Source organism: Heloderma suspectum, chromosome 3 (assembly GCF_057233095.1).
Source record: "Heloderma suspectum isolate Gila_16-S chromosome 3, 16-S_ref, whole genome shotgun sequence".
Classification (NCBI taxonomy): domain Eukaryota; kingdom Metazoa; phylum Chordata; class Lepidosauria; order Squamata; family Helodermatidae; genus Heloderma; species Heloderma suspectum.
Window position 1 is genome coordinate 263,129,084 of NC_139460.1, and position 20,028 is coordinate 263,149,111.

The 20,028-nt window shown below is 41.8% G+C and overlaps 2 protein-coding genes across 9 annotated transcripts in view; one reads left to right on the forward strand and one right to left on the reverse strand.

Annotated features, from left to right (window-relative positions):
* Positions 1-20,028, forward strand: part of MAP6D1 (MAP6 domain containing 1) — a 35,970-nt gene that overhangs the window by 13,584 nt on the left and 2,358 nt on the right. For 3 of the 4 annotated variants that reach the window (XR_014789532.1, XR_014789534.1, XM_084846702.1), the window contains exon 4: positions 2,183-2,261. The exons of the other annotated variant lie outside the window; for it this stretch is intronic. Coding sequence is in view for 1 of the 3 variants with exons in the window: in XM_084846702.1 (XP_084702828.1) it covers positions 2,183-2,227 (45 nt within the window). In the remaining 2 variants the exon portion in view is untranslated. Of the gene's footprint in view, positions 1-2,182; positions 2,262-20,028 lie in introns of those variants that run through there. 4 annotated transcript variants of the gene reach the window in all.
* Positions 4,426-20,028, reverse strand: part of YEATS2 (YEATS domain containing 2) — a 58,277-nt gene continuing 42,674 nt past the window's right edge. For 4 of the 5 annotated variants that reach the window (XM_084846698.1, XM_084846700.1, XM_084846699.1 and 1 more), the window contains exons 25-32: positions 19,741-19,852; positions 18,942-19,015; positions 16,353-16,432; positions 14,783-14,981; positions 11,456-11,682; positions 9,277-9,351; positions 8,865-8,938; positions 4,426-6,961 (exon numbers count right to left, since the gene is read on the reverse strand). In XM_084846698.1, the coding sequence (XP_084702824.1) occupies positions 6,853-6,961; positions 8,865-8,938; positions 9,277-9,351; positions 11,456-11,682; positions 14,783-14,981; positions 16,353-16,432; positions 18,942-19,015; positions 19,741-19,852 (950 nt within the window). In that variant the 3' untranslated portion in view covers positions 4,426-6,852. The remainder of the gene's footprint in view (positions 6,962-8,864; positions 8,939-9,276; positions 9,352-11,455; positions 11,683-14,782; positions 14,982-16,352; positions 16,433-18,941; positions 19,016-19,740; positions 19,853-20,028) is intronic. The other variant, XR_014789531.1, reaches the window with a different exon arrangement.

Below are 20,028 nucleotides of genomic sequence, written 5' to 3' on the forward strand. Positions count from 1 at the left end.
TCTATAGTATTGACCCAGGAGTAATTTTCACCTAGGCTTTTTTAAATAAACCATTTGTTAGTTTGTGTTCAGTTCTGCATAGATTGTATACATTTTTATCGAAAGGATTTATAAAAGATTAATTGCCAACTTAATATTTTCCATTTACTTTTGTAAATGTCACACTAATTATCAGGGGTGGGCAACATCAGGTGGTGCAGGGGCCATATTTTGCCTCCCAGACTTCTGCTGTGGGCCATAGGGTGGCATGGTAAAGCTACGGAGCGCTAAAAGGGTCAAACTTAGCTTGCAAACAAGCTAAATTTGACCCTTTGGGCAGTCCATAATGCTATGGATGCCATTTTTTTCTATTTGGGGGGAACCCTATTAATTTCAGGGGGTGGGCAGGGTCACGTGTCATCCACCCCTGCACCAATCTGTTGCCCTGATCCTTGTGACTCCTGTGTATATGCATAGGACCTATGCTGAGCAGGAGTTTCCTGTGTGTGCACTGGAGTTCTAGGGAGCTATGTATTGGGGCACTCATATCTGACGTTTGACCTTTAGAATTAAGAAAATGTGGCCAATAATCTACAATCATTATCTTTCATTCATTCATAAATGGTTCAGCAAGAAGTTGTAAAAGTTAAGTGTAATCCACAGGAAGCTGGGTGTTCCCAAGTACCAGTTATCATTAGGGGAAAACTCCTTAACTGTGTACTTATACATTATTGGTTTCAGTGACCAGCCAGGATCCAAAGAGTTCCTTCAGTCATCTTCAAGGGCTTGGACAGACCCTGTGGGAGTTTTAATTTTGTTTTCTTTGAACACCAGATCTGCATGCGATATCACTGAAAGCCTCCCTTTTCAAAATCAGTTTTCCAACAGCAAGGGGGCTGTTGTTCAAGAAACGCAACTCCAGAGCCCCTTAGGTATGGTTTTTGGAACTCAGCCACCATCTTTTTCATAACTGGGGTGGTTATCTAAAAGGCAAAGAAAAATATGGCTTCCTTCAGTTTTCATACAGGGGCCCTTTGCCAGATGAACCTACACCATCTAACAGGCAGAAAGAATTTGGGGTAGTGGGGTGGGCTGGTAAGAATCATGATTTTGCAGGAACGTATTTAAAATATCCTTCTTTGCATGTGGAATGTTTCTGAGTAAAAACCTGTTACTTCTGCTTGATTGATCTGTTTCTGATGTCTTTAAACAGCTGAGGTTGAACTGGTTCGGTTATTTGCAATCTTGACTTCTACTAAACAGAAAAAAGAAAACCACACTGCCTATTTCGTTTCTGTTGTTAATTTAATATATTTCTTAAAAAGAAAAACAGATGACAACAAAGCAGCTATACATGAAGTTTGTATTTTATGGACTCAAAGATAATTTAATAAAAATGTATTTTGGCTACAGGTTCTTTTCTTCCCTCCACCCCACCCCAGTCTTTAGTTCTAATAGAAACGGTTTGAGTACTAAAATATTTTAATGGATTGCATGCATACTTAGGAGCAATACTGTTTGTAAGCTATCATCTGCTTCAAATCCAGGCTCTGTTCTAGAGAACCAAGGGTGGAGAGCTGCATACTTAGTGTTGCACTGAGTCCCTCCATCCTTTCTTCCCACCTAAAATGTGATCAGCCTTTGGGAGAGGGAGCCTGGGATGAATCCTGTACCTGTTCCCTCCTCCAACTCCCCACATAGCACGCACTCTATGCATTGGGATAACTGCCATTTCTGATAATTTTGGGTGGTCTGCAGGTGGTGTAGGAGCATTAACATGTACATTCTGGGTGCCCCCACACTCGAGAACAAGCTTTTGTGGTCCTGGTAGAGCAGATCCACACAGGAAATCTCTTTCTGGTCATGACTTTCTCACATTAGATCAAGGCAATGCATTTCACCATATTTGATGCCATATATGGTTGGACTGAAGGATAGCTGAACTGTTGTGGAGATGGGGGAACAGGGGCATTATTATTATTAACATCATCATCATCTATACAGTGCTAGCAGTTGTATGTATCACTTTCAAGGGAGCAGAAACAAAAAAAGTCTACTTTAAGGAGCATACAAACCAAGTTAGGAATAAACAAGACAAAAAGCAAGAGAAATGAGAACTGGGATAAGGAACATAGCAAACTGCCTTATTCCAGGGCAGACTATTTGTTCCCCTAGCCCAGTATTGTTTACTCTGATTTTGCAGTGGCTCGCCAGACAGAAGAGGTCTTCTCTACCGCCTGCTACCTGATCCTTTGACCTGGAGATGCCAGAGATTGAAGCAGGTACCTTTTACATGTGAAGCATGTGCTTCTCAGTTGAGTTATGGTCTCTTATCCTGGACATGCACATGTTTAGGTCAAGTGATAGTTCTAGTGGAAGTGCCATTATAACCAAATCCCAGTCACTTGGCCAAGATTTGCACCTTGATCAGGTCATTATGGAGTCAGCTCTGCACAATCTCCAAGTAGGTTTACATACATGCAGTTTCTTGTCCAAGCCTGTCTTGAGAGGCAGCTTCATAACTCTTTGTTTCAAGATATGAGGATTAATATTTGTGGCAGGGAGAGTGTGCATACTCTTAATGTGTGAATAGGTGAATGAGCGACTTCACGTTGCATATACCTACCATCAGCTTCCTACTGCATGCTCCCAGCGGGACGTCACCATCTGATCCATTATGCATCCATAGTTTTGCCCCCAACACAATACTTGGGTGAAAATCAGAGATCTTGAATCACTTTCAGCCCAAGGACGAAATTTCATTTTGGAGAAGTTCTTAGGGGCCACATTCCAATGGCAGGATTGAACTAAAGGCAAAAGACGCAGGGCCAAAAGTAGGGACTAGATAATGTATCCTCATAGTCATGGGATATAGGGGTCTTGGGAGGAATCACACAGAGCACTTGGTCATGAGGCTTAAATTTTGTTTAAGGTGCACAAAATGAATATTGACAATTCCTCTGGGATTTAGCACAGTGTTTCCTCACTGCCCTAGAACCCTTTGGTGATTTCTACTTCAGAGCAAGAATTTTCTTTAGAGACTACTTAGGAGGGCATCCAACATGCAGGACTGTGTGATTCTGTGTCTGTGCAAGGGGTCTTTCTAAACATTAAATTCCCCTACTCCTCTTCACTCCAGAAACATATCCGCACAGGGTTATTACTGAGTGTGTAGACCTACACCAGTTTAGAGCATTTTTAAAATAAGTATCTTTTGCTGGTAAATGGAGATAAAAGCATCAACAGGTACAGGCGATTTAGAAGAGAAATTCTAACTTTTCTGATGCAGCACTTGTATTTTCCTGAGCTGGCAGTTTAGACTTTGAAAGTTACTAGACAGATAATCATATACTCAGAAATGGATTAGATTCAGAACCCTGCTGGACAGCATTTTCCCTCATTACATGAAAAATGGGGAGGTCACTATCAGTTGTGGTGGGCCCATGGACCCTGGCATTTGCCCCATGATGCTAGGTGCTAACACTGGGCCTGTTTACCCCCCTTTTTCATGCATTTCCTTTCTTTTACATACCATTTAAACTACCATTTCCTCAAATCAATTTAACTTAATTACAATTCTATGCCTTGTTGGGTTCCATTCTACTTTTCCATGGCATGCTGGGTTACATTACCTGAATTTACACCCCAGATAATATTGAGATATTTCAAGAGCTTCTCTGAATGCCTAGTGGAACATACATGAGGCAGTCTATCAAGGTTTGTGGGCGTTCTGTGAATGGACTGGTGGGCAGGGCAGGAAGTTCAGAGAAATCTTCCCCTCAGTTCACCACACAGGTAAGCTCAGGCAGTGGTACAAGAAAAAGGGTATTACAAGTCTCTATTTTTAGATCAGAAATTTGTGAGGATATACAGTAAGTAGGTAAGACATAGCTCTTCATCACCATCCCAGTGGTTTTTATTTTTTATTGTTGTGGTTATTTGTTTTAATTAATTATTATTAATTATTATTAATTGTTTTAATTATGTTTTAATTAAGATTTTGGACTTTATTGTTAGCCACCCTGAGTAGCATTTTTGGTGGAAAGGCAGGATATAAATAAAATAAAGACATTTTGGGAAAAGAAGCTTAGGACAAGGATGCTAAAAAAATCATAAATGGGGGTAAAATCTGCATTTTCATGACTCCATCTTTAAGGTGGCTAGTTCTGCAAGAAAAAAAAGTCTATTGTGCACGCCTTTTGGAAGTTTAGACAATAGTATGGATGTGACTGTTGTGAAAGGGGGGGTTTTCAGAGTAGAACAATGCATTAGCATCATGTGGGAGTACAAGATGTGGTTTATCTAGAAGCAGCAATAACAGAGCATGAAAGAACCCTGCATTAACGTGGCAGCTGCCAATCACCTCCCCACTCCAGTCTGCACTGCAGATGTACAAGAAAGCAGCATAGGCGTAGAGCAGAAAAGGAAACCAAAGCCCAGCCCCATCATGTTTAATAAAGAAAATTTATTGTAATGTATATTACACAATTATACATTATAATACAGACAATGCACAGGATTTAAGCCAAGGACCTTTGGACAATAGTAGCCTTCAACTCATTTCAAGGGGGTTACTCTGGTTCAGCAAAAGCAATCTGGGCACGTGGAAGCAGTCTTACTACTTTCAGCTTCACCAAAAATACTTGTTAAAGAGACCAGTCTAGAGTAACTGTTGGACAACAACAATTTCATTTCCCAAGGAAGGAAAGATCTGCCCAAATCAAAAGCCAAGCCTGAATCATGCTAAATTTTGAAGGGACAGTTTCCCCTCCATTGCACTGAGAAATAGCTCCTTCACCACCTCAAGGTAGCAGCCTATGTTTGTTAGATTGATCAATATTGGTTTCAGTGATCTTGTTATAGGTTTAGTTTTCTCTCCTACAAGTAAAGTTTACTGGTAGAAGGGCTGATAGCAAAAATGTTACCACTAACTGTTAGAAGGGCCAGTTAAATGCCAACGCCTCTGTCAGTGAGGGTCAGACTACCCTTACTGTTAATGTTAAATATGTAGCGGCAGCTCCCTTTCTGTTTTTTTGCTATGCAGCTCCCTTTCTGTTTTTTTGCTATGCAAAAGCAAGTGGGGGGGGGGGCACTAATCTGGATCAGGCCTGCAGCACATCGGGAGGGGGAGGTTTAATCCTTCACAACCGCAACCTCCCACCCCAACGTGGCAATTACAAACAATAAAAAGCTCCCCTATTCAGCTGCACCACTACTTTTCAGTAAAGTGAAAACAAAGGGAGCAGTGAAAATCGCAAGAGGAAGGAGCCATACGTGGACAGTATTGAGAAGGGCAAGTGGACGGATATTCTTTATTAGCCCTTGGAGTGTTACGAGTTCCTAATTGCCAAAAGATGCTACATGTCACAGACATGTCACATACACTGGCAAATATGGAAGAAAACCCTTTCTCCTAGCAAAAATACTATGTTTCAACTGCCTATCTTAATGTGGGCTAAATCATTCCTATTGTCAAGAATTGAAATGAAGATTTGGAATGGCTCCTCACAATTCAAGATACTAAAATCAGCAAACAAAATGAAGATTTGAACAGACCGAACAAAAATACAGGAAAGCTCTCTATGCTGTTAAAGGTTTGTTTTGCTGGCCAAGTAAAGAAGCCCATGGGGTGTGTGTGTAAGAGACAGAACATTGTTTCTTGCAGCATAAAAGGCAAACACGGCAAGTGACACAAGGGTATGAAACTACTTCCTTTGAACAACTGATTCCAGATTATAAATCATACTGAATAAGCTTCCAACCTACTCCATACAGACTTCTGAGAGTTTGTGACATCTGTTTTGCCATCTTACACCATAACAGGATAAATATTTGCTACCTTTCTGTGTACCTGTCTAAGTTGCTCATTGATTGTGTTCAAATGTAGCATTATGAGAATGAGCCTAGCCTCGTCCCAGGCTTGTGTGTTCCCCCTCTCTCTGCCGTGGCCACAAGGAGATCCTAAGTTTCTGCTTCCATTTTAGATTGACTGCAGTTTAGTGTGTCACCCAAACTTTAACTGTGGCTAATCTTAATTATGGTTGATGGAAACAAGCTACATTTATAAACTACAGTTTGAAGTTAGTTTGTTTCCACTAACAATAGTTAAGACAAACTTTAGTTTGTTTGGGTTCATACAACATGCCAACTATGGTTAATAAAAACCAGAATATGTTACAGAATGTATAATATATTACTTCCAGTATCAGGCAGAATGCCTCTAATACCAGTTGCTAGAAATATAAGCAGGAGAGTAATCTTGCACTCATGTCCTACTTCAGGGTTTCCCATAGGCATCTGGATGGCCACTTAAGAACAGAATGCTGGACTAGACAGGCTTTGGTCTGATCCAGCAAGGATGTTCTTATGACGTGAAAGCTTCTGAACTCCAGGTCACAGGAGAGGGGAGTGCATAAGTCCAGACACAGGCTAGGCTCCATTCTAGTAATCTGAACCAGTTTATAATTATGCATTTCATCTCAACACGGCAGCAAGTCTCCAAAGAGCTAGGGAAGTTTGTATTTACTGGATTACATTAATGGATGCCTGTAATGAGTCATTTCCATGCAAAAGCATTACCCCAGTAATCTAGGCCATGATCTAATATACTATCATAGCTATCACAGCAAGCAACTTTCAATGAAACCAGGCAGCCGAATTGGGAACTGATTTTTTTTTTTAAGAAAGGTCTACAGGTTTTCTGGAAAAGGGTAATATATTCATGAAATGAAATCTTTTAAACTTTTTTTCTCTGTATTTGAAACTTTAATTTGTAGCATTCAAGGTAACTGAGTGCCAACACTAAAAATGGGTATCTAGATCTGGATGCACCAGTGTTTTTATTCCACCTTTTATGTTAATTTTCAGTCCAGATCACTGTTCATCACTCAGTATTCCCATATGCTTGTTTGTGAGGAAGTCCAGAAAGGGAATGTTACAGATGGCTTGGTGAATATTCATCACGGTGATCTCTCTTGGAGTCCTATAGGGAGAATATGCCAATGGAATGTAAGTAATCAAGCATCTGCGTAGCACTTGGTTAGACATGATATCCCTTGCGGATAACAAAATCCCCAAGGGATAATTTAAGCCAGCCTTCCCCAACCAGGTGCCCTCTAGATGTGTTGGATTTCAACTCCCATCATCTCCAGCCACCCAGGGGCACTTGCTGGGCATAATGGGAGTTGTGTAGTTGAACACATCTGGACAGCACCAGGTTGGGCTCCTCTTAAGCAAATAAAAGTGCAGATATAAATAAGATGTAGGTTTGTACATCGTATTTTTAAAAAGTGCTTTGGTATTACTATATGAGAAGTAGAATGAATTGCTTAATTTTTAATTATGTTTCAGTTATAACTAAATAAGCAATATCTATTGAAACAAAAAATATAAAGATGTAAGTATCCAAAACATAGCATATAGGAAGATGCCTTATACAAGGTCAGACTTATTGTCCATCTAGTCCGGTAACGGCAGTGGTTCTCCAGGGTCTCAAGCAGATGTCTTCCTCATCACCTGCTCCTGATCCTTTTAACTGGAGGTGCCGTGGATTGAACCTGGGACCTTCTGCATGCAAAGCACGTGAACTACCACTGAGTTATGGTCCCTTCCAAGCCCTTTTCTATTGCTGGGATCCAAAGAGCTACTTTAGGCACCCACAAGAGCTTGAGAATGCTGGGTGAAGTCTTGGTTTCTCTAAACAGAAAAGCCGTATCACAAGCTGCTCAGTTCCAAAAGCAGTCTGCTATGTGACGTGGCACAGTGGGGTGGGGAGAAGCAGCTGTTTGAGAAACTCAGATACAAAATCTTCTTGGGCACACAGCATGAGTGACCAGAAAATGTGGAACTATGTCTCACCACAGTCCCAGAGTCCTTTGGGGACTAAGGGTGCAATCCTATGTATGTTTAGACAGAAAAAAGTCCTAGAACTCCCAGCATACCCCAGCCAGCATGGGGCACGCTGGGAGTTGTAGGAATGTTTCTGTCTGAACATGCATAGGATTGCACCCTAAACCATTTTAAATTTCTAGTCCCCCAAATAATACAGATCCTGTCCAATGAATGCATGCCACGATTTACAATGCAGATGAGTGACTTCAGGCCTGCATGCGGTCCTTAGAGGCATGGGCTGTGGCCTGCCTTGGGTGGCCAAATCCATCAATTCCCCCACAAGCCTGCTTCTCAGCTGTTTAGTGGATTGGCAGGAGTGGGACTGTGATGGGGAGGAGGCACATGGGAGAGTCATCCCTGTGGGCCATCCCCCACTCCACTTAAATTGTGCACCTCTCCCTCCTGCCCAGCTTACTGGTGCTAGGAAAACCTATTCCCAGCACCTATCAGTTGGACAGCAGGAGTGGGAGGAGTGTGTGGGGAGGGAAGCTTTAAACTTTCCCTCCCCAGATGCTGAGATGGAGGAAGTGAGGAAAGAGAGAAAATGGGGGTTGAGAGAGAAAGAAAGAGAAAATGGCGGCTGGACGAAGAGGATGCTGGTGCCAGACACTGCCGACTTTGGCCACATGCATCCCCCCCCCCCCCCCAAATCCACCGCCTATTGCCACATACAGCCCTTGGGAGCAAAAAGGCTGCCCTACCCGATTGACAAAGCAGAAGTGAAAACTAAACTAAACTGGGAGAGTCAGTGTGGTGTAGCGGTGAAAGTGCTGAGCTGGGACTCAGGAGATCCAGGTTCCAGTCCCACTCAGCCATGAAGCTCACTGGGTGACTCTGGGCCAGTCCCTGACCCTCAGCCTAACCTACCTCACAAGGTTGTTGTGAGGATAAAGTGGAAGGAGGAGGATCATGTAAGCTGCCTTGGGTTCTTTGCAAGAGGAAAAAAAGGAGGGATATAAGTGTAATAATAAATAAAAATAAACAAACAAGTATACCTGTGGCGAGGAGCTGCTTGATAGCCAACAGCCAATGCCTCTCTTAGTATGTCACTAGCCAGTTGTTCTGTAGCCTGTTAAAGAGGAAGTTTCAAAGGTAAAGGATGTAAACAGCCAAGGAATGCTTTCAGTTATCATACAAGCCATGCTTTATAAAATGTAGTTAGTAGTATTTCACATTGCAAAACGTTGGGCACAAACTTTTTATCGAACATTCATGTTCTGTTTAGTTTCTTTAAACTTGCCAAGAACCTACACATATTCAAAGTGTTCCACAATTTCAGGAAAGGGTAATTTTAATTTTTTTTTTTTAAAAGGACATTCAGCCACATCTAACTCACAATTTCTGCACTTCACTTAGATGTTCCTAATTTTGCATTGCTGAATGAGAGAGAATTTTATAACAGCTTACCTTTAAAATCATATCTTCTGTAACTGATGCATAGATGTTCTTGTGCAGCTCTACAGGCTGAAGGGAAATTCCTATCTATAAAATGAGAGGGTGAATACAAGGTTACAACTCTTGGTTACTAAACCACTCTTCATCACATCTTTCTTTGAGAAGCTAGTGGAATAACTCTTAGGGCTGGTGGTAATAATTATTTAGAGTTCCACTGAACTCTAAGTCCAACATATCTAGAGTCCAATACAGTATTTCTTAGCAAGTATTCACAGAACTGCAGCCTGCTTTTTGTTCTGAAACTAAGACTGCATCCTACAGACACTTACTTTAAGGGAGTAAGTCCCGCTGAACACAATGGACACTTCCTACTAAACATGCCTAGAGACACTTCCAAAGAAACATGCGCATCAATTATCTCAGTCTTCTCTAATCTGGTGCCCTTGAAATGTGCTGGAATGCTACTCCCATCATTCCCAGCCAGCATGTTGGCTTCAAATTCTACTTCCTGGACACCTCTGAGAGCCCTCTGAATCCAGAAAGCCGAAAATAGCAGATTCTTTCCTTCCAGCTATCACTGTATAGAAAAATTCTTCTTTTGTCCACAGATCAATGACGAACTGAATACACATACCAATAACTCAATACAACTGATTCCAATTATGTCTGCTGGAAAAAATCTACATCTAAATCTAACCTTGCTGGCATGTGAAATGAGCGCAATTGTGCGGTAGTTTGAACACTCTTTGGCGTTGCCCTTCTTTGGAAGCGGAATGTAAACTGACCTTTTCCAGTCTTGTGGCCACTGTTGAGTGTTCCAGATTTGTTGGCATATTGAGTGCAGCACTTTAACAGCATCATCTTTTAAGATTTTAAATAGCTCAGCTGGAATGCTGTCATCTCCGCTAGCTTTGTTGTTACTAATGCTTCCTAAGGCCCACTTGACTTCACTCTCGAGGATGTCCGGCTCAAGTTCAGTGACCGCACTATTGTGGCTATCAGGGACATTCAGATCTTTCCTGTATAGTTCTTCTGTGTATTCTTTCCACCTCTTCTTAATCTCATCTGCTTCTGTTAGGTCCCTGCCTTCTTTGTCCTTTATCATGCCCGTCTTTGCACAAAACGTTCCCTTGAGATCTCTGATTTTCTTGAAGAGATCTCTAGTCTTTCCCATTCTGTTGTTTTCCTCAATTTCTTTGCATTGTTCATTTAAGAAGGCCTTCTTGTCTGTCCTTGCTATTCTCTGGAACTCTGCATTCAGGTGGATATATCTTCCCCTTTCTCCCTTGCTTTTCCCTTCCCTTCTTTCTTCAGCTACTTGTAAAGCCTCATCAGACAGCCACTTTGCTTTCTTGCATTTCTTTTTCTTTGGGATGGATTTCGTTGCTGCCTCCTGAACAATGTTACGGACCTCCGTCCATAGTTCCTCAGGCACTCTGTCTATCAGGTCTAATCCCTTAAATCTATTCCTCACCTCCACTGTATATTCATAAGGGATATGATTTAGGTCATACCTGAATGGTTTAGTGGTTTTCCCTACGTTTTTCAATTTAAGCTGAAATTTTGCAACAAGAAGCTCATGATCTGAGCCACGGTCAGCTCCAGGTCTTGTTTTTACTGACTGTACAGAGCTTCTCCATCTTTGACTGCAAAGGACATAATCAATCTGATTTCGATATTGATTTCATGGAAACTAACAAATGGCCAGCATAAATAGATTCTCTGCGCCCTTTCGACAGTTAAAAGACTGAAATTGCAATACTGGAAGGATAAACACTCACCTCCAATAATGCCACGGACTGAGGACCTTACAATGCTTTCAATACTTGAAAGGGTGGCATATAGACATCACCTTCAAATGCATACTTATTTGGATATTTGGCCCAGTTTTGTTGTAGCCCACGTGCAATTGCTAGAAAGTTGCATACATTTCATACAAATCTATGTACGTATATTAAAAAAATGGGGAAAATAATGAAACGTGTTTCAAGTGCCCACAGGCACCACATTCGGAACACAGTTGTGGGCGCCACTGGAGGTGCCAGCAGGCGCTATGGTGGGTGGTGGAGACCCCTGTTGTAAAGAGTAAGCTGATGCAGGTTGCAAGTATCACATAACAAATACATTATAATGCTAAGAGCTCAAGGCAGCAAATTATTTTCATTTAGCTTTTCAAAACTTTTTACTTTACCTGCTGTACAGTCTCCCGCACAAACTCTGATGCAGGCTGAGGTGTCAAGTAGAATTTTGCCTCGGCTTGTTTCTCCTCCTGTTCCTTTTTAATGTTTATTTTCAGAGGCTCAGTAATATTGAGAATGTCTACTTCTTCATCACTGTCTGGTTCTTGCTTGAGGAACCGCTCCAGCTCTTCAAGCTTTCGACATATCTCTTCCCCAGTAGTGTAAGACGAAGAGCATTCTTTTCCAAGAAGCAATCAGGAAGGCAGGAGACAGAAAACAGATTTGTAAATAAAACTATTCCTGGATGTATGCAACTAGAAGATGTTCATAGTTCATGCTGACTGCAAGGAGAAACAGACCTAATTGCTAATGCCCAGTACCTGAACATGGCCTCTGCTGACAACATGACCAATCAAGTTAGCATCACCATTATGTCCCAAAGGAAACCCGTTAAAAAAAGAAACCAAGGTGTGTATGGACAAACATTTTCAGAGCAATTTACTTCCTCCTGTTACGGCAGCCCTAGTCCCACTTCAATTTCAGTAGCTTGATAACTACACAACTAGATAAAAGTGAGGGAGAGAGACTTGCTTTGGGAAGAACTGTGGGGGAAGAAGTCTATTTGACCATCAAAAAACTTTTTTTTCCAAGTTAGAAATGTTAACTTCTTAAATTTATTTATTACATTTCTATACTGCCCAATAGCCAAAGCTCTCTGGCTGGCTCACAACAATTAAAACCACAAAATATGGCGTAAAATACAATGTAAATGTAAAAAATTAAAACTACAGTATAAAAGTTTTTAAAAAAACAACCTAGCAGCAATGCAGAGATTTAGAATACAACAACAAATTTAAAACATCAGAATTAAATGACCAGTTTTAGGGGCTGGAGAGAAGGGACACATTCTGTTCAGTAAACTTTAAAAAATTACATGTGAAAGGGATGTGCCATTAGTGAGAAAACAGAGTCGGCAGCCTTTAACTATTGCTTTAAAAACAACAACAACAACAACAACTTATATGGCTCTACATACATGTTCTATCTTACTGGGAAAAACATTAGCTTTTGAAAAGCTTATTATAAGCAGTTGCAAAAGTGGATGATTTGGGAAGTATTACACTGTAAAGTTCTACGGGAAAGCCTCCCCTGATGTGGTGGCTTCGAGAAGTTTTGGATTACAACCCTCAGGTTTCCTAACCATTGGCCATGCTGGCTCGGGCTATTGGGGCCTGAAGTCCAAAATGTCTGCAGGGCACCAGGTTGGAAAAGGCTGCTGCACACCAACAGGAATGTACTTCAGGAATCCACGTCAGACTGAATCATACTGGAAGCACTATCTGTGGTACACACAAAATTGCACTGCTTGTGATGTTTGCCTGTTTTAAGCTTGCCTGCCGTCTCTGTGCATATGACATTCCCTACAAAGGCAGCACTGTGAAATGCTCTAGATGTGCACATCAAGCCACCAGAGACTGTTAGCAGAAGCCAAAACTGTACCCCTCCCTTTTTATTGACTCCTTTTTATTATATCAGTTGCTTCTCAGCCAGATCTGGTTGTACTTCCACGTCTGCAGCTTCATGTTTGGGATAGAAAAACATGAAATCATTGTTTGCATTGCAAATGCTGCATCGCTCCCAGCGTGCTTCTTGGCCCAAACACATAACTTTAAAGCCATATCTAGCAGCTATGCCGTTTCCCCCCATTTTTAATCTGGAGTAGGCACAGGGGGCTTGATTCAGATCAGGATCCAAGCACAAAGAGGTGGATAGAGGGGCTTTTAAGATCTGGATCATGCCACCTACTCTAGAGTAAAAATGAAGATGGCATAGGGCAGTATCCAACGGTATCATTCTGCAAACCCAGAAAGCACAAGTGGAGCTCTGCTGAATCTTTCCGCTGCACAAGAGGGTGCCCCATTACACTTGCGCAACCAGCTGTGGAATGTGCAACCAGCCACACTACGTGTCGCAAAGTGTTGCACACTGTGTGCAAAGCAGTTGCACAACTGGTTGCACAACAGCTTGCACAAGCAGAATGCACAACCACTTGTACACATGTAATTTAGCTGGATTCTTTTCTTGCGTATAGTTCAGAACCTAGTTTCCGCTAGCGCAATGCCATTTGCGCTAACAGAATGACACAGTTGAATTATCAGAGAAAATCCATTAAGGAGGGAAAGATGGAATAGCTGCACAATGCGTTTTGACGGGTAGTGTTACGAGCCTTCTATCTGGAAGCAGCCTCTCTGTCTATTAACACCAATTTCTTCTTTACTCCCTAATCTCATTGCCATTTAAAACTTGCTCTTTCCCAAGAAATAAAACCCTCAGCGTAAATACATATCCAGTATTCTGATAGAGGAGAGAAACATACCATTTTTAGTAAGAGTAATTTAGACTGCAATCCTATATATACTTACCTAGGAGGAAGCCCCATTGAACTCAATGGGACTTATTTCTAAGGAGATATGTATAGGAATGTGCTGTTAGTCAATGGAGGCCTCTGAATTATGTCCATCAAGTGGGAACTGAACATTAAACCAACAATGCAGAGCTGGGGAGAGTCAGGGAGGGAAGCAGGTCTATGAGCCAGTCCTACTAATAGGCAAAGTGAGGCGGTGCATGTCATCTTTTCTCCCTCAGATGCCAAAGTAACTTGGCTTGCCTTAAGAATTGTGCACCTTGACTTTGGGGGGTGGGTTACCATTTCCAGCTTTGCCTCGGGCAGCAAAATGCCAACACTTAAGAACGTTATGAAACACTGCTTGCTGGCTCCTAAACTTGCTCAATTTGGAAGAACTTCAAAGTGAACAAGCGACAGGCTGCTCTATTTAGCCTTCCCCAACCTGGTGCCCTCCAGATGCACTGAGCTGCAACCCACAATTCCCAGCCACCATCGCCAACACATCTGGAGGGCAGCAAGTTGGGGAAGACAGAAAGGTAAGTGGTGTACTTTAAGAATCATATTGTGGGAGGAGCTTGATCAGACATGGCTTGATTCTTGGACTGCCACTTTTTTCCCCCCTGGTAGGGCTCCTTTGCCTATAATGGTTTCACACTATAGAGCTTGAAAAATCTAATGGGTTCTCTTCAGTTTGACCCAACCCATAAAGAATAAAAACAAACCAAACTTTGTATCAAGAGCAAAAATTCTGAAATGTAATATTTGTATGCATGCTTCCACAAGCGCAGACTAAAGTGTCCAGGATGAAACTAAACTGGCACCCAGAGCCTAAGGATAGAAGCCTAATGTACAACTTTGGGGCAAGGGGGTGGGGGGGGAAATCAGCCACCAAAACCTACACCTTTGGGGGTTCTGGAATAGAACTCCTTACCTGGCTCACTGTCTATTTGTGTTAGCACATCTTCTATGGAATCCTCGTTCCTAAGTGCTTCTGGGTCAGGTGGTGTATAGCCACGGTAGCGACACCAATGTACAACTTGCTTTGTTTTTAGAGGAATGATGCTGTGAAATTTAGGGTGTTTCTCTACCATTTCTTGGAGGATTTTCCTTACTGTCAGTGCTCGCTGCCACTGCAATGAAAAAAGCCAAAAAGAACAAGAGCTAGATTTAGAATCAAAGCGTTTCATATTCGTGTTTCGCATATGGTAGAATACAACCAATTATGGTAACATAGGAAAATAATTCCAAAAGGATAGCTGTTGTAGTCTGTTGCAGGAAAAGCAACAAAGGGGTTCGCTAAAAAAAAAATATTGCAGCATATGGTTTCGCAGAATAGAGTCCATGTCATCAGATGCACGATGAAAACAGGAAATGAGGAAAGCAGGCACCTGAACGTTCCCCACCAGAGAGTGTAAGAAGTGATGGGTTCAGTTGCTAGACCGCGGTGTGCTGTTATATACTTAAGAATACCTCTTTCCTGCCACTAAGAGGCCAACATCAACAAGGTTGATGTTGGTCTCTTAGTGGCAAGGTGGGGAGTAGGTAGATTTGGAACTACTGGTAGATCTCTGGGTGATTTGCAGTAAATCACAAAGGGTTTTCTGACTCCCAGTTGTAAAACAGCAACAATGCAAAGGCCTCCCCCTGCTCCTTCTAAATGAGGCTGCTGAGATGGAAGAAAGCTTGGGGAGAAAACCAGGAGTGGATTTGTGCGTGACAGGACTGTGAGCTCAGTTCTGGTATTGAAAAAAAATTCCTGGTCTGATTGCTCAAAGGTGCCCTGGTCCTTAATTCTAACAATACGTTCCCGTGCTCCCGAGCCACAATTCGGCACCTTAGCGGACCTCAGGTTTCTAACAAAAAAACGAAGTAGATGCCTCAAGCTCGAAGCCTGTCTGCCCCTGTGTGAGTGTTCCAAGCAGAAGAGGCGCTTCTCTTGAGAGGTAACATAGCTGTTCTGGCATGACAGTAGCTGTGCTAGTATGTTGATCCTGCTAGTCCATATGTGGGCTTGCAACCATTGACTCAGGGATCAGCATCCTGAATGCGCATATTACAGGTATCTGTGGCTCCACATCTGGGCATGTCAATCTCGCTTGGATTAGTTCTGACTTTTAATTTGCTAAATGCACAGAAGTTTAGAATGGCTTTTGGAGGCAAATCCCTCTGTTCTTTCAGCTTGCTACATCTGGGAACAATGCAAGTCTTGTTTGGGTTCCCTCCCTATTTTTCTGCATTTTGTACACAACAGAAGGGTCATTTTGTCAAACCGGAATGAGAAATAGAAAAACAACTATGAAAAACCAAATGAATAGCAATTCTGCAGTTCAAAGACTGGCCAAGCAATTAGGACAGTCAACACTGCCATTCCATCTTAACAGCAGCAATGGGAACATTAAAGCGAAGGAGAGTTTAATTCCATTGATGCTACTGCTGCAAACCTCCCTTTTTATTTCTCTGAGGTTTAAGCTCAGTTTGATAGAATACACTAAGAAGATTACCTCAGTGGCCCTCCGTTTTCCAATATTCCAGCTATAATACTGTTCCACAGAACTGGCACAGAAAGAATTGGCATCTTCAGCTAAAAAGCAGAGAAATATCATCAGAAATATTCGATTTTAACAGCTATGAAAATGAATTTATTATGTGACTGGCTATGGCTGAACATCTTCTCAAAAGATAAATTAAAAAAGAATTAGATGGTATTGTTAAGGAGAGAGGGACATGAGAATCTTATGGAGCACTCAGAAGGGTAATACCTCTCAATCCCTTTAGGTTTAAAATGAGCATTAATCAGGAAGGGACTTCAGGACAGCTAAAAATCTTTTGGCAGATAGAAATCTCTTTTGACAGTTGGGGTACTGGAGACAGCTGTACGGATGTTGGAGTTTAAGGGACAAGAAGATGCCTTTTGCACATTTGGAAGTATCTGGGGAAGATGGCTCCTGTGATTTTAAATGGCAACTAGGAAACAGTCACATTGCTGGAAAAAACTTACAGAATGGAGGAAATAAGAGATTGACTGAAGCAGGTATGTCAGGGGTGTGCGCGTGTGCATTTGTTTTGGGTGCACTGGCTTCCTGAGCTTCAGCATTAAAGGCGGCAATAGCATCTAAACATTTACTTGCGAGTTCCACCAGTTTGAATGGCAATTCAGGGGCCATGCAAAACAGCTGCTACAGCCAGACCATCTTTTGGCAGCAAATCCCTTTCAGCATTCCTATTTTTAAGAGACAATTCAGTCAGCCAATACTAGTCCCGCCGCTTGCTTCTCCCCAAAGGCTAAACTCCCTTTGCTTATAGAACACCAGTGAGAACGTGAGCACTTTTTGAACTCATGTTATCTTCCAGTAAACCAAAGAACCACAAAGGAGTGCTAGCTTTGAAAACAGATTGAGGAAAAGAGAAAGTAGTGCTCTAATTGCTCAGAAAAGGAAGCCAGTCAGCAGTTATTGCAGCAGTATCACAGTCACTGCTCTCATCTGTTAAACTTGGAGGAGAAAAAGCACTTAATGCCAATCATTTTCAAAACACTGGAGAAAAGGTGTGGAACTATGCTGATAGAAAGAATCCATAGATGTAATAAAAGAAAATGGAGGAACAGGAAATTGTAAGAGATGTTTGTTAAAAAAAAATAGCCCCAAACTAAAGAAGAGAGTATCGTTTCCAAGTAGGAGGTCCAGAACAATTACACAGGATTTTTATATTACACGTTTCAAAATTGGTTTTACACACATTTATGGCATCCCATACCATTATATTTTCTTCATGCCACCTAGTTGTAAATGTTTGCTCCTGCTGTTTTCAATGTTCCCTAGATCTGTGTACATTAGTTACCAGGGAAACATTAATAGTGTTAAAAATATGGGTAACATGCAGGTTGGCGTGTGATGTACATTTTCTGTAATTAGTGATAGATGGATGAACTGACCGGGGTTCACACAAAAGTTGCCCACACTGTTAAGCCAAATATCTATGAACTATCAATAGTTGTAAGGATTTCTGAGATAATGTTTGTGTCATGGGTTGAACACTTGGAGCTTCTAAGTATTACTGATACCATTATCATCAGGGACTTCAACCTTTAATACTTGTGACTTGGGAAGTAACGATTAAGTAGTATTATGCTTTGAATTATAGGGAGTACTGCAATCTGTATCTATATATCTATATGCGCACACATATGTATAAATTTTATATAAGACTAGCAAAGGGATCTGGCTTTGCACGGCTTGGGAAGAGCCCTTAGTTTGATACAGCGAAGCCTTACACACCTGTCAGAGTTGGATACAGCAAAGAATTTGAGCAAAGCTGCGCAGCTGCCAGGGTGGGCCACGTTATGCCTGCCCTGGCCCCTAGACACAGCCCCTGCCACGGTGACCCCCGTAGCCCTTTGTGGGGGGAGGTATCTTGTTTTGTTCTTCATCTCATGGAGACTGTCTTGAGCTTCCCTCTCCGTCAGCCATGACTCCCTTCTTCTCCACTCTTCCTTCTCTCCCCCTCCCACATCAACTGCCAACATTCTTCTTTTGTCACCTGGGCAACTCACTCCCTTTCCCCAGCCCCTGCTGTATCTATGTGATAATACAGGCTGAGTATCTGATGGCAGTCAAAAGTTTCACGATGCCTAAAACCATCCCAGACAGAAGTACAGAAAATCCCGAAAGTTTCATAACAATCAGATGTACCATCTTTGAGTCCATCGAGGACATACAGACAAACACTTCTGTTTATATAGAGAAGATGGATTTATATATAGGAGCATTCTTTGCAGCATCTTGACCTATTTTGTCTGCTATTGTCCGCCATGAAACGTCAAGATAAAATGGCAGGGAAGGGCCATAGCTCAGCAGTAGAGCACACGCTCTACATGCAGAAGGTCCGAAGTTCAATCCCCAGCACCTCCAGTTACATGCTCAGGTGGCAGGTAATGTGAAAGATTTCTCTGCTAGGGAGCCGCTACCAGTCAGTGTCAACAATACTGGACTAGATGGACCAATAGTCTGACTCAGTATAAAGCAGCTTCCTATTTCCATGTAATGTGGTACCTATACATTACTTCTAAACAGCATTTTCCTTCAAATTCTTACTTCTCTCAGCAATTAATGGAACCTTCTTCACTATTGCTGTCAAAAGTTGCTGGACGTTCTCTAAATATTCTGTCCTGTAAAGAATGAAGAGTTAAAACAATATATGTAGGATATTATCATTTTATGACCCTACTGTTCTACAAACAGTACATATGTACACAAGTTAGCAGCAAGAGGCCTCCAGACAACAAGAGTCTGGTTAGCATAATTCAAATGCATGTGAATTGTTGTGAACTGCCCAGAGATCTTCGGCTATTGGGCAGCGTAGAAATGAAATTAATAATGATGATGATGATGATGATGATGAAGGCTTACTGTAGCATACCCATTCTTGCAGATAGTTGGGAGACAAATATAGAATTCCGGTAAGCAAGATAACTTGTTTCTGTGCATCATTTGCATAAGCACATATACGTAGCTTTCAGCAGTGGATCCGGGACAGAATATACACACTGGAATCTAACACAGGGCACTGTCAGTTTGAATTTGTAGAGCATTGCTAGTATTCTGGTAGGCAAGAACTCTGACACTGCTGTCTACTCATCTAGGGCCTATCCAAGATCCATAATAAACAGTCTCAGATCTTTTGGGCTGAGCTCCAGTAATAAATGAAAGCATTTCACTTGGGAGAAACTTCATTGGGTTGTTGCATTAGCCAAATGTGTTGGGATGAGCTCCTTCCCATCTCATGAAGTTCAAATGGTCTTCAAATATATAACCCAACTTGTTATGGCCCCCCATCCCCATGAGCTAGGTCTCTGTTGCAAACCATGCAGTTTAACTTGGCAAGAATAATTACCCAATGATGTAATTTCCAAGTTCGGAGCTCTCCTCTGCTTTTACTGTCATCTGACCATCTTGGGACACCAGAGAACTGCAGCTCTGTCCTGCTGAATCAGGCTCTAGCTTAACTTCAGAAGATAAACAGAATCGTTAAAAAAAAGTGTATTAGGAGTTTTAAACCCAACAGTAGAAAAAGAAACATTCAGCTAGTCTAGTACTTCAGTCAATTAACAAACAAAGGAGAAAAGGAGAGGTGCAATTTTATATGTATTAGCTGGGCAAGAACAGGAACTGGAGATGGTAC